Source organism: Uloborus diversus, chromosome 2, assembly GCF_026930045.1.
Source record: "Uloborus diversus isolate 005 chromosome 2, Udiv.v.3.1, whole genome shotgun sequence".
NCBI classification, from domain to species: domain Eukaryota; kingdom Metazoa; phylum Arthropoda; class Arachnida; order Araneae; family Uloboridae; genus Uloborus; species Uloborus diversus.
Window position 1 is genome coordinate 219,414,377 of NC_072732.1, and position 13,443 is coordinate 219,427,819.

Below are 13,443 nucleotides of genomic sequence, written 5' to 3' on the forward strand. Positions count from 1 at the left end.
GGTGATAGTGCGGAAGGTGGCGGTGGGAAAATAAAATGATAGGACGCCAAAAACAGTCAAGTGAGAACAATAAGCAATCGTGATTGCTCAAAAAAAAAAAAAAAAAAAAAAAACTAAACAGACCGAAATGAAACTAAGTAATTCATTCAGTAAAATAAAATAAACAATTACTGATCAATGTAAGAGAAAAAATAAATAAAGTTAAATAAAATAAAATCAACAAATGAATATTCGACCGAGATTGAACCAACCGCAACCGGAGTTTTCCCCCCTCTTATCGAGATTTTATTTTTCTCATCTGACTTAACCTTGGACAATCAAAATGATAGATAGTTTTCGATTTATCAGGAGGTTTTCAGATTAATTTTTTTAATCAGAGACCCTTCTATTTGATGCGCTTGTCAGTCTTATTCTGGAATATGGGTCAATTTTTTTTGAACCTTATTATGAAAAAGGAGTACTCAAAATTGAAAGAGTGAAGTTTTTTTTTTTAAAGTTCACGGCCCCATTTGGGAGCCGTGTATTTCATTTTATAACAATTTTAGTCTACATCAATTAGAATTAATAATACTAGTGCAAATGATTTGTATTGCTAAAGAATGTATGAATGTTAGTTTTTTTTTTTTTTTTTGGTGCATCACAAATACTTTGGAAATAGAGGGATTTTCTTTTAAGAGGTACAACAAGTTTTACAAGGTCTACCTATTCATCCCTCGGGTTGGATCATGTTCAGCCATTCAGCCAGTGGCGACGATTTGGGGGCGGGGGGGGGCACTCCCCCACTTTTCATGGTTCATTTATTTATTTTATTTTCCAATTTAGGAACCAAAACTGGAAATTATAAAAAAAAAAAGCAGAAATGTTAAAATTTTCGAAACACAATTATTTGTTTTACTTAGTACTATATCTGTTTACGAAACATTTTTTAGCACAAGCAGTAACCTTTTATTTTATGTATTCATTGTTTAAATATTAGTAAATCAATTGTTTTACTTAAAAACAAGCCATACTTGCTAATTGAAATTATTACCAAGTGTTTGTGACATCTCAAAATACTTAGGGGTAGTAAATAATGCAAGTCTAATCCGTCTCTTCCGCTTCTTCTAATTCCGTCTTCTCCGTTAAAGTGTTTCTCTGGGGAAAGTTATTGTATTCAAAATTCATCAAAATCTCAATAAAAACGTGAGTTAAGGGGTCGCAATACCTTTCAAACATTTTTTTTTAAATTTAAGTAAATTTTATATTTTTTTGAAACCGTAATATGCAGACTTATTTCGTAATCAGTAATTTATTTTCAAAATTTAAAAATATTTTCTACTTTTTCAAAAAAATTCAAAAAATTGAGGAAATTTTCAATTTTTTAAAATCCTTAAGGCTTTTTTATTTTTGCACTAATAAAAAAAAGTTTTTTGATAAACGATCACTATAATCATCTCTAAAAATCTATGCATTCATTTGCGTATGAGTGTATTAGAAAATTTTCTGTGATTAATTATGTAAAAAATCAAAGTTTCTTTTAGAAAAAATTTGGTTTTTAAAGGTTTAACATGCTTTAGACATTTGGGTAATTTATAAAATGCTTATCCAATGCACAGTTTTGTCAAATATGTTATCCCAATTGCAAAAAGTATTACTTTAAAGCTGTATCTTTAATAGAAAAAAATCCTTAGGGATTCTAATGACATGAAAACACTCAAAAACCATCATCGAGAAAAAGCAATTTAAAGTTTTTCTTTTGCATAAGAACACATAGTGAACAATGGCTTAAAACCACTCATAACTTTTTAAATATTTGAACTAAAGCAATGAAACTTTTCCCCTGTGTTCAGAATAGTTTTCAGTTTTGAAAAAGCAATAAAAAATGTTTTGATCGTTTCATCATTTTTGAGGTACTGTAACCCCTAAAGTTGCTAGATTTACATCAATTACCACTCATTTGCTCTCAAAACCAGATCCAGCAAAATTTTGTACTTTTCTCTCTCTTTCTTTCTCTCCCCTCCCCCCCCCCCTCTTTTTTTTAGTTGCCGCTGAAAGACCTTTGGCTTTCAATGGTCTTTTTTTTCCGCACCCCTCATCCACTTTTTAGTCCCAATTGCTGCCTCTGAACTCAGCAGATACAGTCGGACCCCGGTTTAATGAACCTCCATTAACAAATTTCGCGATTTAGCGAATTTTTCTTTTTCCTCCGACTAAAATGAAGGCAAAAACCCCTATTTACCGAATAATAAACCCCAAATTAACGAATTACTTTAACAGCCGATTTTTGTTTTGTTAATTTGATTTAGGAAACATTGGATTGTTTTCCAAATGATACATCTATTTTGTCCGAAGTAGAAAAAGACTTTTCTTGGAATCGGCAATTTTTGGCGGGCGAGGGGACAACCAATGAATAGCGATTCTGATGCAGAAAACAACCATGAAACTCCCATTAAAACTGTTACTTTTTCTAATGCTTTACACGGCCTGGAAACTAAAAAGAAAATCGCATATACTAGGCTGTAAGTGACACAGTCTTTTCTTACCTACATAAAGGCGAAAAAGAACTATTTCGAGACAAGTATCAAAGAAATTGTCAAACATCTATTACTCAGTACTTTAAAATTTCAAATTAACTAACCTCTATCTTTTTTAATAATAAAGCTGAAAGTCTTTTTGTCTGTCAGGATCTCTGTGACGCGTATAGCGCCTAGACCGTTCGGCCGATTTTCATGAAATTTGGCACAAAGTTAGTTTGTAGCAGGGGGTGTGCACCTCGAAGCGATTTTTCGAAAATTCGATGAGGTTCTTTCTCTATTCCAATTTTAAGAACAAAATTCGCATAAGATGGACGAGTAAATTACGAAATTATCATAACGTGGAACCGTAACATGGGTACAAGCCTATTGGCGAGAAAATTCACCATACATTATTTAAATATACAGGCGAACAAAAAGATCTTTTAATTTTTCTATTACTGGCAAAGCCATGAGAGTACCACTAGCTTATAATAAAACTGAAAGTCTGTCTGGATCTCTGTTAAGATCTCTGTGACGCCCATGGCGTCTAGACCGTTCGCTCGATTTTCATGAAATATGGCACAAAATTAGTTTGTAGCATGGCGGTGTGCACCTCGAAGCGATTTTCCGAAAATTCTATTTTGCTCTTTTTCTATTCCAATTTTAAGAACAATTTCCCGAGCAAAATTATCAAAAGATGGACGAGTAAATTACCAAGTTATCATAACGTGGAACCTTAACATGGACGTGCCAATTGGCGAGAAATTCATCATACATTATTCGTTAATATACAGGCGAACCAAAAGACCTTTTAATTTTCTACTACGGGCAAAGCCGTGCGGGTGCCACTACTGTGTAATAAGTCGCGGAATACTGAATAAAAAGTGTACACTTTCTAATTGTAGATATTTTTGTGCAGTTACCTCTTAGGGCTTTTAGATAAGGTAAGTGCTTTTTTTTTGCTCACCCCAATATTACGAATAGCCCCGATTCAGCGTATAAAAATTTCAGTCCCGAATAATCTGTTAAATCGCGGTCCGACTGTACTTTTATATCTAAGTAGTTCCTTTTCTTTCTTTCTTTCACACACACAGATTGAGGTTTCTGCTATTCCACTAGGGAAGCTTATACCTCTATTAATTCACAATGTTTCCAGGATTTTGTTTATCCAGGACAGCACATAGACAACACAATAGATGGTGGTGCCATCTATGGACAGTTCGAGAGACAATTTAGAACCAGGCCAGGAGCCGAATAACTTCCTAGTCTGGCACCCCCAGAGGTATCGTTTCACTTGGAGGACATTGTGACCACGAGCATATTTAACGTCGCCCAGTCACCATTAATGACGACGGTGGGTCTTCGACCAGTGAGGATCGAACCCGAGACCCTCCGGTCCCGAGTCCAATGCCTTACCGATCAGGCTACCACGGCCCAAGTAGTTTTTACAGAGATAATAAGAGATTTTTTCTTTCTCCATTCCAGTTCGAAAGGCGCTTACCACCCCGACCTGGAGCCGATTGCATGGATGATCGGCAAGTGGGAATCGATCGACGCCAAAGTATTCTATCCAACGATGGAGACCACAAAATACAAAGACATCATAGAAGTCACGGATCCAAATCCGGACCACCCCATCGTCAATTATAAGTAAGTATATGACCAGTGGCGGATTTACTAAGGGGGTGGTGGGGGCGACCGCCCCCGTCATTTTCTGAAACCAATAATATAGAATTGAAGAAATTACTGGCAATTGGAATCAAGTATATTGCATGAATTTGCTTTAAATTAATGTTAGACAATTAGTGTAGTCGAATATAGACAGCGTTATCCACTTTTTACTTCCTTTTACAAAAAAGGAAGTATTGTATTCGCGAAAAAATTTTCACTCAAAAATCGACCTCAATTTCCATTTTGCTCACCCCCAAATGAATGTTGAATTTTTTTTTCAACCCGACCACACGTATATATGTACCGAAGAACGTATAGACGCCCGAAATATCCACTTTGACGTTTCCCGAGTTAATTACAACGCGTTTTCTCGTGACGTCTGTATGTACGTATGTATGTGTGTATGTATATCGCATAACTCAAGAACGGTATGTCCTAGAAAGTTGAAATTTGGTACCTAGACTCCTAGTGGGTTCTAGTTGTGCACTTCCCCTTTTGGTTGCATTCGGGTGTTTCTAAAGGGTCTTTTGCTCCTTTTTGGGCGGAAATCATTGTTAATTTCGATGTGAACTCAAGCGTTATACTTTGTTTGACACTTGGCAATATATCGCCAGTCTTTTGGTTGTCAAGTTTTGTCTCCAACTTGGCGTCAAATTTGGCGATTTTTTTTTTTAAATCTGGTTTTAAATTGGCCACTGTTGGTGATATTTAGAGAGTAAACTATTGAATCACATTAAAATTGCCAATAATGGGGAAATGACATTGAATTGGAGTAAAAGGAAGTCATGTGATGCACACATCAGCTCGTTAATTTTAACCTGAGCTCGCCTACTCCCCCTTTTTTCGAACGTCAATAATTTTTAGATTTCTATAAGTGTCTTTTTGCCTTTTTCTCCCAAGACTACACCATAATGGTGGTATGTAAGACGTTAATATGATTTAGAACAGTGGTTCCCAACCCTGGGGGGTGATCGTCGCCAAAGGCGCGATTTAGCACTTCAAAGGGGCGATAAATTCGTGAGGTGCGATAGAGGGCGATTAGTATAAAAAAATATAGGATTATAATACCAAAAAGTCAACAAATATCGAAATTAAAAACGTACGCGAAACTGCGGTAACCGTCATTTCGAATTCCTCTAATGGGGGGGGGGGGAGGACTCATTGCAAATTTTATCAGAAAAAAAAAACAAATAAAACGCTCACTTACATGTAAAACATAAAATTATACACGTAAAAAACGAAAAATAATTATTCAAAACAATTGACTTATTATCCTCCCCCCCCCCCCGCTTGCATGACAAGTCTGGGGGGATGGCTTTTACAGTTTTCAACAGCCAGCCCCTTGAATCGACTATAAATCCGCCCCTGACCACAGAAGGTTTAGGACCTTGATTCTTTGAGAACCCTTGTTTAATTCCAGAAAATATGTGCCAATGAGGCGGAATTCGAAATCTCTTTGTAGGGGCCTAACTAACCGGCGGGAAGAGTAGATCCCCCTTGAGAGTCGGAAATTTTCCTTTTTTGACCATACAAACCGAAATTTACTTCTAACTACACCACTAGTGTCATTTGACAGATGCAGTTTACTCTCATAAACTCTTTTTATTCACAAAACAAATCTTTTGATAAAATTTCCTTTGGAAATGTTTCAAGCAGATGACGAAATCTCTATTTACCATGAAATGTTTTCGTCATGCAAGGTGGGGGTTCCATTGTTGAAAATAAAATAAATAATTTTACATACCTAAAAATCTTTTATTATCTTTTTTCTGTCACACATAATGGGAGATTACGCTTCACACTGTTTTGAAAACAATATCTTGTAAGTGTTGCCCTCCATTGTCAATACACTGATTCAGTCGAACTCGGAAGTTTTGGTCAACTCTTTGGAGCATGTCGACCGGTATATTTTGCATTTTCGGCTCGGATGCGGATCTGCAGGTCTTCCAGGGTTCGAAAACGATCGTTATAAACTCGCGACTTCGGATAACCCCACAGGAAATAGTCACAGGAAGCTAAATCAGGCGAGCGTGCAGGCAGTTTAAGTCCCCATTCCGATCGAGCGGCTGGGCTGTTAGAAAAATACGCCTTCACAATAAAAGCGCGATGATGTCTAGAGAAAAGCACGATGGCAACTGAAAGCATGATGTAATAATACTTCCCATTCAGATCTTTCCGTTGAGCGTCTCGCCACCACTCTGTGATGCTCCACACTTTTTATGAGCTAAATTTAAACGAGCTGATGTGTGCATCACATGACTTCCTTTTACTCGAATGTAATGTCATTTCCCCATTTATTGGCAATTTTAATGTGATTCAACTGTTTACTCTCTAAATATCACTAACAGTGGCCAAATTGAAACCAGATTTTAAAATTAAAAAAAAAACATCGCCAAATGTGTCGCCAAGTTGGCGACAAAACTTGACGACCAAAAGATTAGCGATATATCGCCAAGTGTCCGACAAATTATAACACCACATGAGTTTACATCGAAATTAACAATGATTTCCCCCCAAAAAGGGACAAAAGACCCCCTTAGGAACATCCGAATGCAACCAAAAGGGGCGGTGCACAACCAGGCTCCACTAGGTGTCTACGTATCAAATTTCAACTTTCTATGACATACTGTTTTTGAGTTATGCGAGATACCTACACACATACGCACATACATACGTACATACAGACGTCAAGAGAAAATTCGTTGTAATTAACTCGGGGATCGTCAAAATGGATATTTCAGGTGTCTGTAGGTTCCTAGGCATATATCCACGTGTGGTCGGGTCGAAAAAAAAAAACTCAACATTCATTCGGGGGTGAGAAAATTGGAATTTAAGGCCGATTTTTGAGTGAAATTTTTTTCGCGAATACAATACTTCCTTTTTTGTAAAAGGAAGTAAAAAGGAAGTTCCCACGCATCACCCTGTACTTTGCAGATTTTAAGATCATTGGAAGTCTTGTCGGTAAATCAAAGTAAACTCGCATTTTCTTTTTATTTATTTATTTTTTTTCATATAATTTTTGCGAATGTAAAAAACTACGTCTGTTCAGAATGTACACAAACGTCAGTAATTATGAAAAACATATTCTTTAACGCTATTCATTAACATTGAAAGCTCACTCTGAATTCCCACACCAGATTAATAAAATGAGCATGTATAAGGTGAGCTTAATACATAATTGCATAAATGAATGATATGTTTTCTACAGACCAAAATTCATGAGGTTCGTGTAGTTCCACCAGTGCGAATTCTGTCAGGTTCTTCTTGAAGGCGTTGACTAAGTTTCATTTATCTTGCAAATTTTGCGTATCTGATTTTCTTTTTAAAGACTATTTCTTACGTTACATTCACTGTCAGAATACCTACCTATTATGCTTTTTAATTGTTGCTAAAAACTATAAAAGAGTACTGTTTCACCACGGATTGTATGTAATTTGGCAATCTGCGAAGTAAAGACAATTCCATCTGAATGAGTCTAGTAGGGGAAAAGGGAAAATAACGATGGGATTTTTATGCACGCGTTTTATAATGTCACTAGTGCCTTATTCATTCATAGCATTCTCAAAAATAAAATAAGGGGAAACAAAAATAGTTACCATGGAAACAACAAAAATAAAATAAAATATTTTCATTTCAATCAGGAGCGTAAAAGCAAAATGGTAAGATCAAAACTTTGTTGTGAATAAATAAATCAATTAATTTTTGCCGTGAGAATATAGATCAAATGTACTTCAGATTTAAAAAATGCTGCTGTGAGCAATTTTCATTTTTACAAAACTAAGGCTAAATAATATGTAGGCAAAAGTACGGATCTGAAACAAACCAGCTAACATCCATATAAACTAATAGATACGTCCATTTCCGCCTATAAACCGGAAATTAGCCTTTCCGTGTAATCGATGGTCAGACTTTATAGTGATTTTAAGTTAATTTTGTTAATAAGTAAAATGAAACTAATTTGAAAGTTGTACTTAAGTAAACACAGATTTATGGATTTGAGGTATTTGACACTTTTTAAATAGCACAGGTTTACGAAGCTTTCTTTTATCCAAGTCAAGTCATCAGTTTAAAAGAGTTTTTACCAGTATACATACCTATTCAACATGGGTTTAGATTTGAGCATACAAACTTGCATCATTTAGAGCAAAGTATCGATAAATATAAGCTGTTTTCTATTTATGCGTAATGCGTTTATATTGCAACGAAAGTGAATATCGTTTCTTTTTCTTGTTTTTGTTTTTAGTAAGGCAGAAATATAACAGAAAAAACTTTAAAAATGAGACAGAAAATATGTTTTTTTTCTTTGAGCAATCACGATTGCTTATTGTTCTCACTTGATTGTTTTTGATGTTTCGCTGATTTTATTTTCCCACCAGCACCCTCTGCCCGCACCACCGTCGCGTCGACCGGCCTCACGATGCTGCTCCTCTTGCGAAAACCGTCTCCAAGTTGCGTCAATATCCTACATTTACACGCATACATACACAACTACACATACACACCCGCGCACGCACAAATACCCAAATACATACACCTACACACACATACACAAACACATACACACAGTCAAACACATACATACACACACGCATACATACAGACACCTACACATACATACAAACACCTACACATACACACACACCTACACACATCTACCCACACACTCATCAAACTCATGCCTACACACAACTACCCACACACTCATCACACTCATGCCTGCACACAGACACAAACGCTATGCCTACACACACATACACACATCCTACATTTACACGCATACATACACAACTACACATACACACCCGCGCAAACACAAATACACAAATACATACACCTACACACATACACAAACACATACACACAGTCAAACACATACATACACTCACGCATACATACAGACACCTACACATACATACAAACACCTACACATACACACACACCTACACACATCTACCCACACACTCATCACACTCATGCCTACACACAACTACCCACACACTCATCACACTCATGCCTGCACACAGACACAAACACACATGCCTACACACACATACACATACCCCCTACACACAAACACACATACCCCCCACACACACATAAACACATGCCTACGTACACACACACACTCGTGATTGGGAAAAACATAATTTGAATTCAAAAGGTCAAAATTCAAATTAATTTTTATTATATTTTTTAATTTGAAGACAGTTTCTATAAGCTTGGTTCGTTCTAAAAGTTCGTATTAAATAAAATTCGTATATGATTTCTTGATTACAACACTCAAAAATGGCAACTGATCACTATCTTCATATTTAGGTCAGATCATAGCGCATTGAGTGGGGCCATGGTCAGCTCTAAAGCAACCAATAACATTAAAATTTAAAATTTGAAAGAAGAAATGGTCGGTATACAGCTTTGTACGAATAACTTTTGCTATACCGTCAATCTGTCTTCTTCTCTTTTTTTAAATTACATTTATTGCCTACTTTAGAATTGAAATAACTATAAAGATATTACGATCAACTGCCATTTTTGAGTGTTGTAATCAAGAACTCACATATTTACTTCATTTCATAACTTTGAGCGCGAACCAAGCTTTTAGAAATAGTCTTTAGATTTAAAAAATATGTTTTCAGTTTTATTAAATCCATTATTTTCAGGTCCACCACCTGGCATCTGGAGAAAAAATCACTACTTCATTATGAAAGCGGATTTTTTAATGTTCACCCAGAGACAAAGAAAGTATCCTTGAACGTTGCTCACCACTTTGGTATGAATAGCTTTTCCATTTATTTATTTAAGTCTTTTTTCTTATCTTTTGCCATGGGCTCAGAAAAAAATCACTATGCAAATATTTGTTTCATTTTTTTTGGTTGATTTTTACATAGACTGACTGAAAGTCAGGAAAAGTTTAAGAGAAAGTTGGCGTCGTTCACTATGAGATTTTTGATGATATTTGGCAGAAATATTGGTTATTGGCTTCAATTTTCACAACAAAAAAGAAATATAACAATATTCTTTCATCCCAGAAACATGTTCTCAGAAAAAAGTATTTTTTAACAGATGTCGGAAAGATTATATTTTAACAATTGCGGGAAGCATTTTGTAGGCGTCCACCGACAGGTTGCTTTCCTTGCGTCAACACTGCGCTAGCAGAGAAACAACTTTTACAGAGTTCATTCGTTGCTTTTTTTTTTTTTCTTTACGCAATGAAAAGAAAAAGTAAAGGTGAAAATTATCGAATTTTTGCAGATTTATACGTTTAAAAAAGACTTGGTCTCTCAAATGGATCAGTGAAAATATCAAACTTTAAAAAAAATTTTTGTTTAAAATGTATTTTAACACTTTTAGTATAACTCAGAATACTTATGAATGAGTCTGGTTTGTTTTAGTAAAACGGTTTTTAAATGAAAACAAGGCATACTTCTAATATGCCTTGTAGTTGTGATGGGGTTGTTTCCTTTAGTCAAAAGTAGTACTTTTTTCACTGAAATTGATAGAATAAGCAAAAAAGAAAAAAAAATGGACCCAGAAAATACTTTCATTTTCCCAACAGTTATTTTTTATTTATTTTTTTAAAATGTCCGATTTTTCAAACAAGGCATGGTCTTGATGACGTCACAAATGATGCTCTTTGGACCACCTTTCTACCACCTTTCCACGTTATGATAATCAAGAAGCGAATTAAAATTGCGCTGTACGCTTGCTACCAACCCAATCGTTGCCAATACACGTGAGTAAAGATGCTAATTAAATATATTTGCTCTGTGAATGGCAACACTGAAAGGCATTTCATCATTTGTGATGTCATCGGAACTGTAAAAAATAAAAGCGCACCGATTTTAGTAATTTTTTTAAAAATATTAAACTTAGTAAAATTATTTAAAAGATGGTCAGATCCTATGTTTTTAAGCATGCTCTTTCAGAAAAAAATACTTTTAAAATTTTAGAAACGACTCCATTTTTTCGTGCTCTTTAAACGGTATTTTCCCAGTTTGAGTTTTTTTTTTTTTTACAAATACAGTCAAGCCCGCTCATTGGAATATCGGTTAACAGAATATCCCGCTTAATGGAATACATTTTCAATGTACCAAATCTTTGATGTCTATTATTTTAATCCCGTTTAATGGGATATCCCGCTTATGGGAATAGTTTTTTGTGGGAAATCGGCTATTCCATTAAGCTGGCTCAACTGTTTTTTTTTTTTTTTTTTTTTTTGCGAGTTTAATACAGAGTTATGTCAACTGACCTAATTTTTCAAATCGTCCCCACTCGACCATCTCCGATTTGGATGAAATTTTATAGAGGCTTAGAGATGCAATTGAAACTAACCTATGAAAATTTTCAGCTTCCTAGATCTAAATGCTGAGGATCTAGGATCTCCGAAAAATGTGATCCAAGATGGCGGATTAGCTTTTTGTGCCAAATTTCCAAGTTTACAGGAAATTTTATTACACTGAAAGCTTGAAATTTTAGGCGCTTAAAGTATGTTTGACCGTTAGTATATTCAAGTATTTTTGTGAATTTGAGCTCGTTAGATTTTGTGTACCATGAGCGTGAACTTGTGAAAAAGCGCGATGGAATTTTTTTCCCCTAGATTTTAGGTTGTCATAATATCTGAACAAAAATAATTCAAAAGCTCGTACTGCGTGATTCCATTGTAAAAGTGTTTTTTTTTTTTAATGGGTTACAGTTACGGAGCTTAAATATCTATTTTCTAGAAGATATTGTGATTCAAAGTGGCTATCAAAACCGTTCATGTGAAAAATAGCCCATTTTCAATGCGCTATAGCTCAAGTTTGTCACCTCGCATCTTCTTTTCATTCATACCATTAGAAAGAACACATTTTTTCCTTTCAAATTAAGTTTTTTCTTCGATGATGTTCTCTCAAATAAGGATAAAAAAAACGAGCTTGAAATTATATCTGTCGTAACGAATTGCCATGTTCAATCTCAGATTATGGGATGTTTTATAACACTGGAAGCCTGAAATTTTAGGAGCTTTAAGTACTTTTGGTTGTCAACACGTTCTAGTTTTATTGTGAATTTGAGTTCAGTAACTTTTGTGTAGCACGTATGCAAATTCTTGACAAAACGCAGCAGAGAAACGTTTTCCTGGATTTTAAGATGTCATAAATTCTAAACAAAAATGGTTCAAGTGCTTGAATTTTGTAATTCTATTTTCAATATGCATGTGTTTAATGGGTCATAGTTGCGGAACGTAAATATTGATTTTCTAAGAGATATTGCCATCCAAAGTTGCTGTCAAAATAGTTCACATGAAGAATAGCCTGTTTTTAATGCCCTGTAGCTCAAGTTTGTCACCTTGCATCTTCTTTTCGTTGATACCATGAGATAGAACGTATTTTTCCTATAAAAAGAATTTTTCTTTTCGATGGTGTTCTTTCAGATAAGCGGGAAAAATGAGCCTGAAATGCTATTTGTCGTTAGCGAGAAAATCTCGTTCTACAGTAAATAAAGAATGGTGAATGCCGTGACAACCGACTTATAGAGATTTTGCAACTGTTATAAGTCAGAAATAATTTTTTATTGATCATTTAAAAAGATACTTTGCAAATGAAATATGGTAAAAAACGAAAATTATCTTGTTCTGTCTATTGTATAAGCTTCCTAACAAAATATTTTTCTGATTACAAAAGAGATTATAAGAGATCTGATATTAAATTTTGTGATTAAAAAGAGATTATTACTGATTACAAGAGAGAGATTTTTCTGATTAAAAAAGAAAAAGTAGATTAAATTATGTTTTTTTACCTACGTTTTCCAAGGACGCAAGGTTTTTATTTCTATTAAAAACTACACATTAATAGGAAAACCCATTCAAAAAGTTGTAAAGCATGGCATTATGAGTGTAAAAAAAAATGCTGGTAACAAGATATAGGAAAGTAAAACATTAGAAGGAATTTTAAAATGCTTAATTAAAAAAAATATAAATGAAAAATTTAACTTTCTATGATTTAATTTTTGTTTTTCATTTGAAAATTATGTTCTTAATGATGTAAACATGATGTGAGATAACACTCGAAATAGTCTATTTTGGTTTCTTCATAAACATTTTATTTACAAAACTAGCAAAAATACCCGGCGTTGCCTGGGTCAGTAATAATTATTAGAAAAATCGTTACTTGCTTTTGTTTTCTGTTTTAAGTGGAAGAATTTAAAACACATCTTTTTGACGTGATTAAAAATCGAGTTTCTTCCTTACCCATAAAACTAAAATAGCAATAAGTATAAAGAACAAAGTAGTATTGATTTA

General features: G+C 34.6%; 1 protein-coding gene across 1 annotated transcript in view; it reads left to right on the forward strand.

The window, feature by feature from the left end:
• Positions 1-13,443, forward strand: part of LOC129217702 (peroxynitrite isomerase THAP4-like) — a 49,067-nt gene that overhangs the window by 14,675 nt on the left and 20,949 nt on the right. The window contains exons 2-3 of the mRNA XM_054852039.1: positions 3,981-4,145; positions 9,827-9,936. Of these exons, the coding sequence (XP_054708014.1) occupies positions 3,981-4,145; positions 9,827-9,936 (275 nt within the window). The remainder of the gene's footprint in view (positions 1-3,980; positions 4,146-9,826; positions 9,937-13,443) is intronic.